Below are 18,753 nucleotides of genomic sequence, written 5' to 3'. Positions count from 1 at the left end.
TGAGAATATGTGTTATGAAGAAGATGTAAAGTCATTGCGAGAGGATTTGAACTGGCTTTATAAATGGGCATGAACATGGCAGATGGAATGTAGGATGGAAAAATATGAAAGCATTCACTTTGGTACAAAAACCAGATGTCCAGAGTATTTCTTAAATGGTGAGAGATTGCAAAGCGTAGATGTACAAAGGGACTTGGATATATCTGTTGATATCACTGAAGGCAAACATGGATGTGCAGAAGGCTATTAGGAAGGGTAGTGAAATGTTAGCCTTTATTGAGTACAGGAGTAGCAAAGTCTTGCTTCAATTGTATATTGGTTAGAACACATCTGGAGTACTGCGTGCAGTTTTGGTCTCCTTGATTGTAAGAAAGATATTATTATCCTAGAATGAATGCAATGAAATTTCCCCAGACACATTCCTGGGTGGCAGGACTGTCCTTTGAAGAAAGATTAGGCAAATTGAACCTATGATCTCCGGAGTTTTGAAGAATGAGAGATGATCTCATTGAAATCTACTAAATACTTGAAGGGATAGACAGAGCACAGTTCTCTTTGTTTTGTTTTCTGTAGACTGATGTTCCCCTTGACTTCAGTCTTTTTTTCCGGCACCAAGCCACCAAGAATCATTACTTATTAACCCTTGCAAGCCACCAAGTTGTGCATGATCAGCGACTCGAATTGTCTCATGAATAGTTCACCAGCAATTTTGGATTGACTAGGTTGATTTAGAGTCAGAGTTTTGTAACATGGAAAGAAGCCCTTTGACCCATCATGTCTGTGCAACTCATCAAGCATCTATCTACTCTAGTCTCATTTTCTTGCACTTGGCACATTATCTAAATAGTCAAGATTAGAGTGGTGCTGGAAACGCACAGCAGGTCAGGCAGCATCCGAGGAGCTGGAAAATCGACGTTTCGGGCAAAAGTCCTTCATCAGGTTCCTTTCAACTAGTGGGTCTCAGATACCCATCACTGTGAGTTAAAACATTCATCCTTACAATCCAGGATGTTTGGAGGGGATTTATCATAAATCTGTGCACCCCACTCCCTGCCCCACTAGTCATTGATCCATTTTATAAGGGAAAATGTTTTTTAATATCTGCCTTAGCTACGGCTGTCATAATTTAATACACCTCAATCTGATTGCCTCCAACCTTCTCTGCTCTAAGAAAAACAGCACAGCCGATCTATTTTCTCTTCATAGATGAATCTCTCTAGCCTTGGCAGCATTCTGATGAATGTCTTTCTTTCATCCTCTCAAATGCAATCTCATTCTTTCTGTTGAGTAGTGACCAAAACTGCACACAGTACTCTAGCTGTGGCCCAACTAACATCTCTTGCAGCTCCATCATAACCTCCATACTGTTATATGCAATGCCTTGACTAATGTGCCAAATGCTTTCTTGATCAACTTATCCACCTACCCTGATATCTGTAAACATCTATGGACATGTACTCCAAAGACCCTCTGATCCTCTGCACTACTAAGTGTACTATCATTTATTGTCTAATTCCTTGCCGTGTTAGTCTTTTCAAAATGCATCACTTCTCACTTTTCAGGACCAAATTCCAAATTCTGTCCATCTGACCAGTAATCTACATCATCCTGTAATCTAAGGCTTTCCTCCTTGCTATTTACCACACCACAGGTGTTCGTGTCCCCTGAAAACTTACCTCTTACATTCATGTCTGGATCCTTAATATATATAAACAGCAAGAGACTGAGCACTACGTGCTGCAGTATATTACTAGATACAGCATTCCTGTCACAAAAACAACCTTTTACCACACCTCTGCCTCCTACCACTAAACCAGTTTGGGATCCAATTTTCATCTGCCTAATTCTTGATTTGTTTATTTTAAAAGTAATGATCACCTTCATGACATCACTTCCTACCATATACCGAGTCATTTTTTTGACATACAGGATCTTTGTAAGATCTCGATTTTGTCTCTCTTAGCTTACTAACTTCATTGGTTTGCATCCAATAAGATGGTAACAGTGAACAATTAATGCATCTGCTCAGAGTATGTATTGTTACCTCCTGGTGATTAACTGTCATCTGAAATATTCCAAATGAAACATTTAAATGTTCTCCAGAACCTAATATTCTTAACTAAAAGAATCATATGCGATGCCCGAACAACTTTTGATTACTTTAATGAACTTGATTTAACTATTTTTCAAGCCCACACTGACTTTTTGTGTTATCCAAGGGACCTGTTGAATAGTTTAAAATTGCAAAACTATAATATTTTAAAATGTAGCTGCAACTTGTCTAAAATCCCTTTGCAATAAAGCATTCTCTTGTGCATTAGCCTAGGTTTGCATCAACCTAACCATAAAAGAATGAAATCATAAACCAATTACCGTACTTTTCACCTGAAGTTAATGGCTTTCTTCCCCTCAAAAAATATTTGCAACTAACCCCACTGAAACAGAATGTAATTTAATTCCTCACTTGCTTAATCAAGTCAAAATGATTGTTGAAAAGTTACTCAATCCTACAATGATCTCATACTCCACCTTCCCCCAATCACTTGAGGCCTAATATTCTATTGAAAACACACAGTTGTTTGTAATTTCAGAGTTTAATGTTATCTGAGAGACGCATGAGTTAGAAGAAGGCAATGTTTGCACATAGTAGGTAGTTGTAATAAATGCTTGTTGGATTCTTCAATACCGCAATGTACACATCAGTTTCTTCTATTACGAGATTCAACATTGCTGCTTCAGGTAAAAAAAAATTCTGCTGAAATCAAGCTCTCCCCAGTCAATATTGAACATGGTGATGCAATGCCAGTCAAGCTTGCTGCTTTGTCATCTTTGGTGTTAAGCTTCTTCAGTGTTGGTGGAGCTGCACTTACCCAGACACTCCTGATTTATGCCTTACAGATTGTGGTTGGGTGCTGGACAGACAAGACATGAGTTACCCGATGCAGAATGTCTAACATTTGACCTCATTGTATCAACTCCAATGAGAGAGGTTTTTATCAATGAACCTTGAGGACATTCTCTCTAGCACTAATTGTCTGAATCAAAACTGCTAATATCTCCTCATGCTTGCTCTTTCTCACTCTTTGCTGAGTATCTGAGCCAGGATCTGTCAAATCCTTCACTTTGTGTTTGAAGCTGACTCTCACTTAGTGCTGCTTCCTCATGTTCCCACCTGCCTATTTGCAGCTGCAGCTCACCAATGGTACTAATCACACTTTACATTTACACACATACATTCCAAGTCAGACTTTGTCCTCCTTCTGAGTTTTTAATGATCTAATCTAACTTGTATTGTTTTTAACTCTAATTGTCTTTCCCAATCCTATGTGTAACTTATGTCTTTGTTGTAATACACTATCCACCTGCCAAGGATATTGGTGTCAACTCTATTTAGGTGGAGTCTCCATCTTGAACAGGGTCTTCTTCCCACAGAATTGGTCCTATTGTCCTAGGAATTTGAAGCTCTCGCTTTTGTACTATATCTGAGGCCACACATTAATCTCATGTATGCTCCTAATATTGCTTTTGTTAGAGAGTACTCTGGGTATAATTCACAAATTACTACACTTTTAATTTATGTATATTATGGGGTAGGCCTTTTAGGATTGAGATGTGGAGAAATATCTGCACCCAGAGAGTGGTAAGGCTGTGGAATTCTGCCACAGATAATGCGAGAATGAATTATTGAATGTTTTCAAGAAGGAGTTAGATTTAGTTCATAGTGCAGAAGGGATCAAGGTCCTGAGGAGAAAGCAAAGCAGGGTATTGAGTTGGATGACAACATCGAATGGCAGAGCAGACTCGAAGAGCCCAATAGTCTCCACTGGTCCTATGCTTCTACGCTAACTCACTCCCCAGCTGATTAAACCTAAGAATGTAATCCCCTTCCCTCCTTTCATTGTTGAATCCCTCATAGAAATCAGGAAGTTGTTTTATTGTACATTGTTAAGTAATAGTACTTGCAAAGCAATGAGAGTATAAGTGGCATTTGTTTAACATGTAAAACCAACTTAAAATATTATTCAAATTTATTGTGAAATATTATTCAATGCTTATAAATTATATATGTTGTTTCTTCCCCCTGTAGGTTTTATTGCCTCTGACATGACATCCAGAAATTCCAGCACACAGCTATGGCTGATTACTCATTATCATGAGGCAGGATCACTCTATGACTACCTACAGCATACAACTCTGGACACTGCAGATTGTTTACGATTATCATTGTCCACTGCTAGTGGTCTAACACACTTACATACAGAAATCATTGGGACACAGGGGAAAGTTGCAATTGCACATAGAGATCTTAAAAGCAAAAACATCCTTGTGAAGGAGAATGGACAGTGCTGCATTGCAGATTTAGGTATGTAATTCTACCTCTAGTACACTGTGAAGGCTGTTGCCATCAAAGCTGTCTTCAGTGAGATTTAAAACACAGTGATATGTATGGCTAGCCAATTTTAAATGTGCTGATAAAATTTTAAAATTAATGGGCTTGCAAAGTTTGTTTTTAAACCAAAATATATTATTTTGTTTATTCTCTCCTGGGAAATGAGTCTGCTGAGAAAGGCCATCATTTCTTTTCCCACCTCGAAATACTCTTGAATTGAGAGGCTTGCCTGGACCATTTCAGCAGGAAGTCAGGAGTAAACCACATTATTTTGAATCTGGAATTATTCATTGGCCAGACCAAGTAAGGATGGCAGATTTCCTTCAAGAAAGGACATTGGTAAACTGCATGGGCTTGACAACAATTAATGGTAGTTTTATGGCCATCATTTTGATACTAGCTTTTAATGCCAGATTTCACTAATTGAATTTTAAATTTCACCAAAGGCATGGGCTGTTGCTGGAGATTGAGATGCATTTTCATTCATGAAAACATTTAGCTTTCCTATGGTCTCTTACGTAATATAAAAACAGCATAAAGCACTTTAGAACCAATAAAGTCTTTTGGAATATAGGATTTATTCTTTCTTGGGTTGTAGCTGATTTTAGTTTTGATCAATATGTTCATATGTTTTGAAGCTTTTCTGGAATATCAATAGGAAGTTTTAGTGCTGGCAATATGTCATGAGAAACTATTGTTTAATTGCTTTCAAGAAAGGCATCCTCCAGGCAAGATGAGCATATAATGAGTACACATTCAGTTTCAGGATAAGAAACTTGGTCTGAAACTAATGACTTAAACTTAAATAACGATAAATTAGAAAAGTATGAAGATAGAGACATAAGAAATAGGAGAGGGAGGAGGACATTCATCCCCTCAAATCTGCTCTGTCATTTGATAAGATCATTGCTGATCGTTCCAGGCATCAACTCCTCTTTCATGCCAGTTCCTCATTGTGTCCAACTTCTTGATTATTTCAAAAAAAACTATTTTACTCCTCTTGAAACGCTTTCAATGATGCAACCTCTACAACTCTTTTTGGGGTTGAGAAATCTATACAGTTACTACTCTCTAGGATCACATCTCAGTTTTAAATGAATGACCCTTATTTTGTCACTATGGCCTCTAGTTTGAGATTTCCCCCATGAGTAGAAATTTCAACTCAACATCTATTCTGTCAAGCCCTTTCAAAATCTTATGTTTCAATAAGGCCATCCCTCATTTTTCTAAACTCTAATGAATAAAAAACTAATCTGTTAGCCATTCTGAATAAGTCAATAACTTCAACCCAGGAGTTGGATAATGCATCTCTTTTGAACTGCTTCTAATGCCAATATATCTTATTTTTATCTTCCTTAGAGATGTTGGTGACTTCGGTGTCTGGGTGGAGTAGCATTCTTTTTTGGACTCTGTGATTAAGGGGTGGAGCATAAGCACTCACGACTGTTGCATGCTAGTTCCTGGCAAGTTGTAGATGGAGATTCACCAGGTGATCGTTGATGCCAAGGGAGCTCCAAGAATCGATTTGACGAGTTTGTTCTTGATAGTGAACCCAATTCCATGCATAATAGATTGATCCTCAGATTTTCCTCTCCAGAAGAAGGTTTAACCACTACATTCTTCACTCAGCCACCCTTTGCCTGCCCTTTGAGTCTCTGGGAGGGCAGTGATCTCAACACCTGAAGTGCCTGAGTTCACAGGCAACCCGGGCAGTTCTTCATTTTGGAGGATTGTTTTGCTCATTTTTCGTAGGGTTCATACATTCCAGGCTCCAAGATGGAGCTTCACTTTGGTTTTCAGATCACAGGTACATGAACCCACTGGATGTGGTTTCCAACCAGGATGGTTATGGAACAAATTTTAGGATACCTTTTCCAGCCCCTCCCCCTTGAGGGGTGAGCAGATTAGATCCTGAAGAGGGCTGCTCCGTCATGAGGAAAGCTGCCAAAACACCTTCCTATTTCTACTGCAAGAGTGAAACAACTGAGTCAAACTCCTCTGACTATTTGCCAGTCTGAAATTAGAGCCTTCCAGATCTCTCAATCCAGTGCCTGTCACCTCTTGCCACAGAGTTTGTACTTTTTTGTGTGGATGGGGGGGGGGGGGGGGGGAGGCTAAATTCCTGTAGGTAGTTGTCTTGTGTAGGATATTCTTTAACATGGGAATTCTTTTGCACATGAACACCACATCATCTTTGCCCAACTCAAGGAAGGCACAGTCTAATGACAGGAGGACAAAGGAAGCATTTCAAAGACTGCCTTAAAGCTTCCCTCAAGAAATGCAATATTAACGCATGGGAGATCTTCATTCAGAAGCAACCAGCTTGGAGGAAACTCCTGTGTGAAGGAACACAATTCTTTGAGAACACCAGTCAACAGGAGGAAATGTAGGAAAGGAACCACAGAAAGAAATCCCAATGATCTCAAGGCTAAGGATCCATTCTATCTCCCAGAAACACCTGCCAAAAGCATGTCTGGAGATGCGGCGCTAGGATCAGGCTCATCAACTGCACAAGCAATCATGGAACCCATGACCAGCGACACAGAATTTCCTAGGTGGACAATCATTCTCCTTAGTGACTGATTGTCAACGATGAGCTTTTCTTAAAAATGGGGAGCAGAACTGTACATGGTACTCCAGTTGTGGCCTCACTAACACATTGTATAGTTGTAACAAAGTTAAAAGTCACACAACACCAGGTCGTAGTCCATGGATTAAAACCTGGTGTTGTGTAATTTTTAACTTTGCCCACCCCATTCCAACAACGGCACTTCCACAGCACAGTTGTAACAAGACTTTGCTATTTTTAAATCTTTCCTAACAGTAAAGGCCAAAATTCCACTTTCCTTTTTAATTATGTGTTGTACCAAAACACCTAGATCCCTTTGTCCTGCAATTTTTTGCAGTTTCTCTTCATTTCATTTAAATAAGAGTCTGTCTTTTGATTAGTCTAAGAAATTGCATGACCTCCATCTGCCAGGCTTTTGCGCACTCCTTCAACCTATCTATATGCCTGTGCAAATTTGTTATGTCCTCATTATAACATGCTCTCCCACTCTTGCATCATCAGCCAATTTGGACACATTACAGTCTGTTTGAAGAGGACAGGGAAATACTTTAAAAGATAATGCAGAGAAGCAGTGGCAGATATTTTAGGAAGATTTGCAAAACCCAACAATGATCTATTTTATTTAGAAGAGAAGACTACAACAACGGATGCAACATCTGTGGTTAACTAAGCAAGTTAAGAATAGTATCAACGTGAAAGCAAAGGTATTCAATGCATGAAAATTTGTGGTGGGCTGGAAGATTGAGTCAATATTTGAAAGCAGCACAGATTGAATTTTCAAAGGAGAAATTACAATATGAGAATAAGCTAGCAAATAAATAGCAAAAGCTTTTAGACATATTAAAAGGAAGAGGTCAGTTAACATGTGCATTCGTACTTCAGAGTGTGAAACTGAAGCATTAATACTGGAAAACAAAGAAATAATGGCTTTGAATAAATATTTAGTGTACACAATGCATCCCAATATTAGAAAATGAATAGGGGGGAGAAGAAAGGAGTAAAACAATTATTAAAAGAGAAAATTACCGGGGAGACTAGTGGAACAAAGGCATGTCTGAATGATGCTGTAAACTGTCCACTTCTAGGATGATAAGAGCTTTGTTATCAAAGCTGATTAGCATTTTTACTTGAATGCAAGTTTGAATGTCACTTGAATGTCAAATTTCCATGAGGAAGAGGACAAAGGAAGCCATTCCCTTAACTGGGGAGGTGTGGGCCTTCGTCTGATTCAAAGATCATTGGGGAGGCAATGGCTATTAATGTACCCACCAAAGACCCAGGATCATAGAGGATCCAGGCCATTAGTGAATAAGATTGGAAGGACATTTGAGTTTTGGTTACCAGTGATGAAGATTGGCATGATGGGCAGAGGTGGTTCTTGGTGGGCGACTCCCATGCTGATGATGTTCGATCCCTTGATCAGCCATTGAGTGTCTTGAGTGAGGGATAGACCCCACTCCAATTCTTGATCATATTTTCTCAGAAGTCTGAGAGATTGTGTTAATTTACAGGCTATTTGCTGGTTCTTTTAGAAAAGGAGTAATGTTAGGGAGTGTCCCCTACTTCCAGATTTTTGTCTTGATTTGCTTCATTATTTGGTACTACTTGTCCTTGCTATACTCCGCTTCAGTCTTCCAAGAAATCCTTCACTCTCTAGCTATGAATAATATATTCCAATGTGGCAACCATGCTGCACTCTTCTGGTAAGATGGTGGTGAAGTAGGACACTGCAGCCAGAGCTCGTATGCTCCGCCTGTTCTCTTTCCTCCTTTCGTCCCTTCTTTCTGCCTTGGACACCCAGCCCTGGCCTTTGAAGTGGGGACGGCTGTCAGTGGCCCGAGAGGAGATGCCAGTGGCCCACATTGTGGTGCGTGGAGGCAGACACTGGTCAGATCACCTGGAGACACCCTGTAGTGGTTTACTGCGAAAAGCCCTTGGGGAGAGTCTGATGTTTGTCATAGTCATAGAGATTTTACAGCATGGAAACAAACCCTTCGGTCCAACCCATCCATGCCGACCAGATATCCCAACACAATCTAGTCCTACCTGCCAACACCCAGTCAATATCCCTCCAAACCCTTCCTGTTCATATACCCATCCAAATGCCTCTTAAATCTTGCAATTGTACCAGCCTCCACCACATCCTCTGGCAGCTCATTCCATACATGTATCACCCTCTGCGTGAAAAAGTTTCCCCTTAGGTCGCTTTTATATCTTTCCCCTCTCACCCTAAACCTCTGCCGTCTAGTTGCGGACTCCCCGACCCCAGGGACTTTGCCTATTTACCCTATCCATGCCCCTCATAATTTTGTAAACCTCTATAAGGTGACCCCTCAGCCTCCAACGCTCCAGGGAAAACAGCCCCAGCCTGTTCAGCCTCTCCCTATAGCTCAAATCCTCCAGCGCTGGCAACATCCTTGTAAATACTTTCGGAACCCTTTCAAGTTTCATAATATCTTTCCGATAGGAAGGAGACCAGAACTGCACGCAATATTCCAACAGTGGCCTAACCAATGTCCTGTACAGCCGCAACATGACTCCCAACTCCCGTACTCAATACTCTGACCAATAAAGGAAAGCATACCAAATGCCGCCTTCACTATCCTATCTACCGGCGACTCCACTTTCAAGGAGCTATGAACCTGCACTCCAAGGTCTCTTTGTTCAGCAACACTCCCTAGAACCTTACCATTAAGTGTATAAGTCCTGTTAAGATTTGCTTTCCCAAAATGCAGCACCTCACATTTATCGGAATTAAACTCCATCTGCCACTCTTCAGCCCATTGGGCCATTTGGTCAAGATTCTGTTGTAATCTGAGGTAACCCTCTTTGCTGTCCGCTGTCCACTGCCCCTGCAATTTTGGTGTCATCTGCAAACTTACAAACTGTACCTCTTATGCTCGCATCAAAATGATTTATGTAAATGACAAAAAGTAGAGGACCCAGCACCGATCCTGGTCACAGGCCTCCAGTCTGAAAAATAACCTTCTACCACCACCCTCTGTCTTCTGCCTTTGAGCCATTTCTGTATCCAAATGGCTCGTTCTCCCTATATTCCATGGGGAACCTTGTCGAATGCCTTACTGAAGTCCATATGGATCATATCTACCGCTCTGCCCTCATCAATCCTTTTTGTTGTTTGTCTTTTTAACTTATTTTTTCTCTGAGCTATGGTTATACTGTGTTTAGCTGTAATGTAACTTTTTTCTTCACTTCTCTATTCTGTAACTAAGCATTATAGCTAGCTACCTTTGTACCTATGATGGCATTGTAAGTGGCGACTTAACAACTTTTCACTGTACTCATTTAAGTACACATGACAAAGTAATTCAATTTAATACAACTTGTGAGAATGACCACAGAAAATGCATATTGACATCTGAAACCATTGTTACAGTGTTGTCCAGATGTTCAGTTGGCTTATCTACAAAGTAGTGAAGTGTAAGATAAAAAGTGAAGAATGCTTAAGAATTTTAAGTGAACTGTCTAGTTATTTGACCCATTTGTTCTGATCCCTGACTGTATTCTGCAAATTTTTTTTAAAATTTGCTTTGCATTTGTTTTTCAGGTCTTGCTGTGATGCATTCCCAGTGTACTAATCATTTGGATATTGGTAATAATCCCAGGGTAGGGACCAAGCGATATATGGCACCTGAAATATTGGATGAAACAATTCAGGTGAATCTGTTTGATTCATTCAGGAGGGTGGACATCTGGGCCTTTGGTCTAGTCTTGTGGGAAGTAGCAAGAAGAACAATCAGCAATGGTGAGTGCCTGCATGGTTTCATTGACCGTAACAACTGTGAGAATATTATCCCTGAAAACTGTAACACAAAGACTTGGGGATATTTGTGCATGAAATTGGAGGATTTTAGCTATGGGAGAGGCTGAACAGGCTGGAGCTGTTTTCTCTCGAGCGTCAGAGGCTGAGGGGTGACCTTATAGAGCTTCACAATTATTTCATTGGAGGCAGTTCAGTGAATGTTGACTAGGATGACCTTGGCATGGAGCTGTTGTCTTCTGATCAAAGGTTAAGCAGGTTGGGACGCTACTGATTAGATTTTAGAAGAATGTGAGATGATGTCATTGAAGCAAATAGGATTCTTATGGTTCTTGACAGAGTAAATGCTGAGAAGATATTTCCCCTCATGGAAGAGTCTAGGACTAGAAGCTAATTCTAGTTGCAGAATTAAAGGGCACCAATTTAAGACTAAGATGAGGAGGAATTTCTTCTGAGGATTGAGAGTCTTTAGCACTCGTTGCCTAGGAGAGATGTGAGGGCAGAATACATAGAGTCATAGAGACGTACAGCACGGAAACAGACCCCACCGGTCCAACTCGTCCATGCCAACCTGACATCCCAACCCAATCTAATCCCACCTGCCAGCACCTGGCCCATATCCCTTCAAACTCTTCCTATTCATATACCCATCTGGATGCCTTTTAAATGGTGCAATTGTACTAACTTCCACCACTTCCTCTGGCAGCTCATTCTATACACGTACCACCCTCCGAGTGAAGAAGTTGCCTCTACGGTCTCTTTTATATCTTTCCCCTCTCACACTAAACCTATGCCCTCTAGTTCTGGAATCCCCCACCCCAGGGAAAAGACTTTATCTATTCATCCTATGCATGCCCCTCATGATTTTACAAACCTCTATAAGGTCAACCCTCAGCCTCTGACACTAGGGAAAACAGCCCCAGCCTGTTCAGTTTCTCCCTAAAGCTCAAACTCTCCAACCCTGGCAGCATCCTTGTAAGTCTTTTCTAAACCCTTTTCAAGTTTCTCAGCATCGATAGGAGGGAGAACAAAATTGCACATAATATTCCAACAGTGGCCTAACCAATGTCCTGTACAGCTGCTACGTGACCTCCCAGTTCCTGTACTCAATATTCTGACCAATTAAGGAAATCATACTAAATGCCACCTTCACTATCCTATCTACCTGAGACTCCATTTTCAAGGAACTATGAACCTGCACTGCAAGGTCTCTTTGTTCAGCAGTGCTCCCAGGGCCTTATCATTAAGTGTATAAGTTCTACTCTGATTTGCCTTTCCAAAATGCAGCACCTCACATTTATCTAAATTAAATTCCATCTGCCAATCCTCAGCCCATTAGCCCATCTGATCAAGATCCCATTGCAATCTGAGGGAACCTTCTTTACTGTCCACTGCCCCTCGAATTTTGGTGTCATCTGCAAACTTAATAACTTGGAGATTGTTCCCTTAAACCTCATCACAAAAAAACTTTTTACTCAAAATACTAATAATGCCCAGAGGTGTTGCTTATGTAAAATTGGCCATGTAAGAAAATCTGTTGTTTTTGTGTCTAATTGAAGGAATATGTTCCAATCAATTTGAAATCAATCTGTAAGGTGAAGGTGATTTTAAAGTTTTCAAAAGAGCAGGTGTCGAGTATTTATTTTTAGCAGCACCATCATTGTTTGTGCATTTGCTATGGATTGAATTTCCTCTGTTCAAATCCTCTGTGTGAGCTATCACTCCATTTAGACAATGTCACTTCAGAGAAAACTGTTGTTCTATTTACCATTTTGCTTAAAAATAAGCTTTATATTTAATTCCTTTCCCAGAATGTATTGGGCACAATGCCATTTCTGGACTTTTTTATTTTAAGTACATTAGTTAGCAAATAGTACACCTGACTTGAGTTGGTTTAATTACTTTTCTGTTTATAATTTAATTTAATATTAAGCTTTATACTTAATGCAATTCCCAGAAACTATCGGCCACAAAACAGTTCTGTGACTGACAGACTTTTCCTTACTGGAGCTTTGTCATGTGTATGTTTGAAATTTGGTTTTTAATCTGCCAATCTGCAGAAGGAAGAACTTATTCTAAATATTTGCATTTTGAACCATTAATATACATAGACCATAAACATGCACAACAATGATTTTTTTTGTGATAAAAACAATTATTATTGCTTGATTATTGCCTGAGTTAACGTGGAGCAAAAAACAATTTGCTGAAAATGTAATCTGTCAGAATCTCTGGAATTAGGTATTACATCATGTGTTGCATTACTTGGGGGCCTATTTACCCACTGACTACATTGTGGTACCAAGGTTTATGGGAAACTTAGTGAATGGTGAACCTTGTGTTCTCCTCAGATGTGTTAGATATTCTAATCTGACAAGAACTGCCTTGTTAATGATGCATATTAATTAAAGGAGATTTTGTCATGACCTGCACATTCAGAAGAAAACTGCTAACTCTGTGCTGCCATTGTCTTTTGTTTTTAAAGTAGTATTTAAAACCTTTTCTATTGTAGCTGTGAAGCATCATGATTTACAATAATTTTACCTATTAACTTGAGGGCTGTTTCCCTGGATGAATTTGTTGACTGTTTTAAACATTGGAAATAAAGAGGTGTAGAAGACATGAGTTTTATGTTATTGGAAAAGGTGGATAGAGAGGAACAGAGGACAGTTAAGAGAAAAGTGAAAGGAGATTGGAGATCAAAGTATCATAGGTCAAACAAAGGGAGAAATAATAAGCACAGGGAAGAGAGTTATAGCTTCATAGTAGGTGCGAATGACAAAATAAAGATCAGCTTATTAAGGAAGGGTGATTTGGTTCACCTGATTATTGCTTAGATTGCAGAATTAAATCATAAATATTATGAATAGAATATTTATCAACCACATCTTTCATAGTTCTTAGTTCAATTACAGAACGTCATGCAAACTTCAAATATTTTGATAAATCTTTCTGCTTCTCAAAGTAAGCCATATTAGAACAGAGATACTTCTTTCCAAGTGCTTAAGGCCAGCATTAGGCATCATCTAATCAGCTACAGACTTCAGAAAGAAAACAGAAATTGTCGCAGAAACTTGGCAGGACTGGCAGCACCTGTGGGAGAGAGAAACAAAGTTCATGTTTGGAGTCCAATGACCCTCCTTCAGAACTCTGAGAAAAGATCCCTCTTTTCTATTTTTGTTATCCCAACATCTAAAGACCACTGTGTACAGCTCCAACTAGGATGACATTTATATTTCATGCTATTTATCCTTATGGGCTTTCTAACTGTATTGTCAATTAGGTTCAATTTTGTGCTTTGGCTCTCTGATCAGTCAGGAGTTAGTTACAAATATTATAATTTATTTTGCATTGCATTTTTTTCTCATTCTTTTTGTCATATTTTTCCTAACATGCAAGGATAATGTGCAATGTTCTCCTGCTCTGTGGCTTTTTTTTAAATGGAGTTTTCCTGCCCGTTGATTCATCACTAGTTGGACTGGGTTTCTCTGTATCCAAAAGGTACAGAAAAAGGTACAGAATTGCATGGAGTTATGGTGTTAGAAGTAATGAGAATCCATCAACAGCTCAATTCAGTGATTTTTCTTGGAGAGTTTGGATTATGACCTCAATTTATCAAAAATATTATATATTTAGTTTCCATTAACAGTTTTCTAGATTTTTGCTTGGGTTTTTAAAAGTCCTTCATTCTCTGTGCTGAAGAAGACTTATATTGGACTCAAAAGATTAATTCTGTTTCTCTCTCCACAGATACTGCCAAACCTGCTGAATTTCTCTAGCATTGTTTGTTTCAGATTGCCAGCATCCACTATATATTGATTTTTATTTTGAATGTTTTTGTTGGATAGACCTAATAATGTTCATTTTAGAACCAAATGACTAATTTTTGTGTTCAGTGTGTTCCTGGCTTCACTTTCAAATCATTAAATTCAGACATCTAGACACCCTCCATTATACATTTGTTTTACAAATAATGGCAAGTAATTCAATGTTTATAATAGTTGCTGAGGTGAATTTCCCTGTGGACAGCCAGAAGAGTTTAACATCCAGGGAAACTGAATAAGGATATAGTTCTATTCTGAAATTAGCTGTCTGATCTGATCTTGTTTTTTTAAACTTAAATGATGTTTGGAAATTGCAATGCTTGATCAGCAGTGTTTGATCTTAATATGCATCTTTAATTCTCTAATCAAGTAATGTTTGTTAAATGTACGTGCATAATCATTGTCAATTTTAACTTATACTGTAATTCCTCAGCACTCCAGAGTATTTTCTATTTTTCATACAAAGTTTTGTTTTCGTTTAGGTATTGTTGAAGATTATAAACCTCCATTTTATGACCTTGTTCCTAATGATCCTGGTTTTGATGATATGAAAAAAGTGATTTGCTTGGATCAACAAAGACCAAATATTCCCAACAGATGGTTTTCAGATCCGGTTAGTATGGATGTTTCACAATAACTGATAAAATATACAATATTGAAACCTTTATGGATTTTGTCAATTGATATGCTTTATTAACATTTTTTCAATTAATAAAAAGTAAAATATATTGCTGGGGTATTTTCGATATGCACAGTTAAAATTGAATTAATGCGCAATAGAATACTGTGAAAAATGTAATATTGCTAAAAATACTGGGACTATTTTGCTGTAAAATGTACTGATGGAAGTAGTATCTGCTAATTACTTTTAACAGGAAGTTTAAATGAAGAAAAATGAGACAGCCATAAATGAAATTTTACAGAACATTGTAGTTTTGGGGTTCCTATACCACGTACACAGGTTGTAGACAGAAATCCCTCCAAAAAAACATCTTCATTCAGGAATTGGTTCAGAGAACCTACTCAGGCCTGCTGTTTAATGCTATTATACTTGTACATAGTACTGTGGATGTGATTAGTGTGTGAAAATCATACCACTTTAATTTGTTAGATTTGTACTGGAATAACTCCATGAGAAAACTGAATAACCCACAATGAGATTAAAAATTTGAAAACCTTGAACTTCATTATATTAAAATATAAAAATTGAACTGATTTTTTCCTCTGTACAATATGTTTAATAAACAGGCTAATCTGTTTTAGGGTATACTTTCGCACCATTGAGGGAATTATGCCTGAATTTGCTTTGAGATTGCAACTCCCATTCATGCTGGCATCTCCAAATCTGAATAAGCTCATTGCGATGATGTCATGATGTGTACAACAAAGTTTTTTTTCAGCAAGGCGACTGATTTTTGTTTTAGCAATTTTTACTTTTTTCTATTGTTGACTGAAGTTATGCTCTGTTTGAATCAATGCATCAGCTGGATTTATTAAAGGGAATTCAATCTGCAAGGATGCATTTGGACAGGCAAGGGAATACATGATGAACAGTAGGACCCTGGGGAAACACTGAGGATCAGAGGGACCTTGATATGCATGTGCATTGGTCCCTAAGGTAGCAGGACAGATAGGTGAAGTGGTTAACAAGGCATAGTTGATGTTATTAGCCAAGGCATAGAACTGAAGAGCAGGGAGGATATGCTGGAACTGTACAAAATTGTTGGTTAGGCCACAGCTAGAATATTGTGTGCAGATTTGGAATCCACATGGGAGATTTGATCGGGCTGGAGGGGGTACAGAAGAAATTTACTAGGATGTTGCCTGGGCTGGAAAGTTTCAGATACAAAGAGAGACTGGACAGTCTGGTATTATTTTGCTTTTGAGCAGAAGGGATTGAGAGGGACATAACTAACTTGTGTAAAATTGAGAGGTATAAATTGTAAAGGCAGAAAGAAACCTTTTGCCTTGATAGAGAGATCAATGGCAAAGTGGGCTTAGATTTAAGATAAAGGGTAGAAGTTTAGAGGAGATATGAGGAAAAGGGTTTTTTGCTTAGTGGGTGTTGCAACTCATTGCATGTAGGGATGGTAGAGGCAGAAATGCTCATAACATTTAAGAAGCATTTAGATTGCTTTCTATGCTCTTTGCATCCCAAGTGCCAATGGACCAAATTATCTCAAATGGGATTAGAATAATTAGGTGACCATGTGGATGCAATGGTTTAAAGGGTCTTTTTCCTGTGCTGTGCATCTCTATAAATCTGACCAGTTTTTCACAGTTCTTGGTTTTGTCACCATTGTTGTCTTGTTAAGCCTTCCATTGAGTAGCAATATCATAATGGTTTTTCACAGCTCTTGCTAATCAGCTATGTGATCAGAAGAATAGTATAGAAAAAAATGTGATCCTTTGTTTCAAAAGCAAGGATTCTCGTAAATAATTTTTAAATTAATTGCAAGAACATTAAAGGAGAATATTTAATGATAATATTACTACATCTTTATCAACAGACATTAACATCTCTTGCAAAGGTGATGAAGGAATGTTGGTATCATAATCCATCAGCAAGACTAACTGCCCTACGCATTAGAAAGACTCTGACCAAAATTGACAGCTCATTTGATAAGGTTAAAATGGACCATTGATTATTTTGTTTCCCGAAGATTGTCTATTGTCTGTTTCTACAAATGGCATTATAATGGAAGAAAAGTAGCTTTCTGAAATGCTTCTATACAATATTCAGAAAATGCTGGAAATATATAGACTGTTAGAATCTGACATAAAATGCTTAACATTTCAGGTGATATCCTTGCAACAGCTTATTTCAGATTTTTTCTACCATATGATTATTTTTAAAATATCTTTTGCTTTTAAGAATTTAAAATTGTAGCATCACAAAGACAGAAAACTTATGAAACTATGTAAATGAAGCATATTTGTTTAGCTGGTTAGTATGTAACCAGAAAGGAAACTAAAATTTAAAACAAGTTCCCTCAGAAATAAAAAAAAATTTGGGGGTCATTGAAAGAAAATATTTTCTGTTGGTTCTAAAATCTTGACAATGTTCAAGTTTATGGTTTAATATTATATTCAATGTCATAGTCATTTTGGCTTTTCATGATTTATTTTGCACTGGTGACTAGCTTTCCCTGTATGCACTACATTTTGTAGTTTTAAGTGCATTAACACCTAACTAGCCAAATTATGAATTTTTATAAGATATAGCATCTATCTGATGGCAATTACATATTATAGACAATCTCCACTTTTAACTAATTTTTCTAAATATTGATATATGCTGCATGCACTGTAAACCCAAATGTTTTCACATCTACCTTTCCAAATTTGAGAATTATTTATTGCAATAATGCCACTGTTTTCCATAATTATGAAAGGATACTGTAATTATTTTTTTAAATGGATAGATTATTGATTTTTCTCTATTTCACATTGTTTACATTTTAATGTGGTGAGTATTCTGCCTACAGCATTAGTTTATGAACTATAAAAGCTGTTCTTTTAAATCCTTGTGCTTTGTATATTGTAAATGCTTTCACAGAAGTAAAAATAATTTAATTCACCTTCAAGTTGTGTAATCTTATACATCAGTGAAATACTGTGTCCCAATTCTTTGGAATGTGAAAATGTTTATTGGTCCAAGGTAAAATGTACATTGTGAATTTTTACAGAGAATTAACTACTGTATTTGTGTTTTAATCTATATTTTATATTTTGTTAGTCAATTGTATAATTTACATAAAACATTTTATAAATGCAACCACATTTTCTGTTTAATTTGCATGGGATCCATGGTGAGTTATCAACTTTGATTTAAAAAAAATTGGCTTGGTTGTAGAAGCCAGAGGGTAGTTGTGGAGGGGTGCTATTCTGTCTAGAGCTCTGTGATCAGTGCTGTTTCACAATGATCAGTGCCAGAACCTTCTTTGTTTGTAATACATCAATAAATAATTTGGATGAAAATGTAGGTGGTCTGGTTAGCACGTTTGCAGATGACATGAAAATTGATGGTTTTGTGGATAGTGAGGAAAACATACAGCATTTGGAAGGTTGGGTGAGGAAATGGCAGATGGGGTTTAATCAAGCCAAGAGTGAGGTGATGCATTTTGGGAGGTCAAATACAAGAGAAAAGTATATGGTGATTGGCAGGACCTTGAGGAGAGTTGATACA

General features: G+C 38.0%; 1 protein-coding gene across 7 annotated transcripts in view; it reads left to right on the top strand.

Moving 5' to 3' along the window:
- Nucleotides 1-18,256, top strand: part of LOC140482247 (activin receptor type-1-like) — a 114,771-nt gene extending 96,515 nt beyond the window's left edge. For all 7 annotated transcript variants that reach the window (XM_072579387.1, XM_072579382.1, XM_072579384.1 and 4 more), the window contains 4 exons: nucleotides 4,088-4,363; nucleotides 10,528-10,725; nucleotides 15,047-15,177; nucleotides 17,075-18,256. In XM_072579387.1, coding sequence (XP_072435488.1) covers nucleotides 4,088-4,363; nucleotides 10,528-10,725; nucleotides 15,047-15,177; nucleotides 17,075-17,209 — 740 coding nt within the window. In that variant the 3' untranslated portion in view covers nucleotides 17,210-18,256. The remainder of the gene's footprint in view (nucleotides 1-4,087; nucleotides 4,364-10,527; nucleotides 10,726-15,046; nucleotides 15,178-17,074) is intronic.
- Nucleotides 18,257-18,753: the final 497 nt, after the last annotated feature.

This window comes from Chiloscyllium punctatum, chromosome 10, assembly GCF_047496795.1.
Source record: "Chiloscyllium punctatum isolate Juve2018m chromosome 10, sChiPun1.3, whole genome shotgun sequence".
Taxonomy (NCBI): Eukaryota; Metazoa; Chordata; class Chondrichthyes; order Orectolobiformes; family Hemiscylliidae; genus Chiloscyllium; species Chiloscyllium punctatum.
Note: the sequence above shows the minus strand (reverse complement) of the source record. Positions and strands in the feature narration are given on the sequence as shown.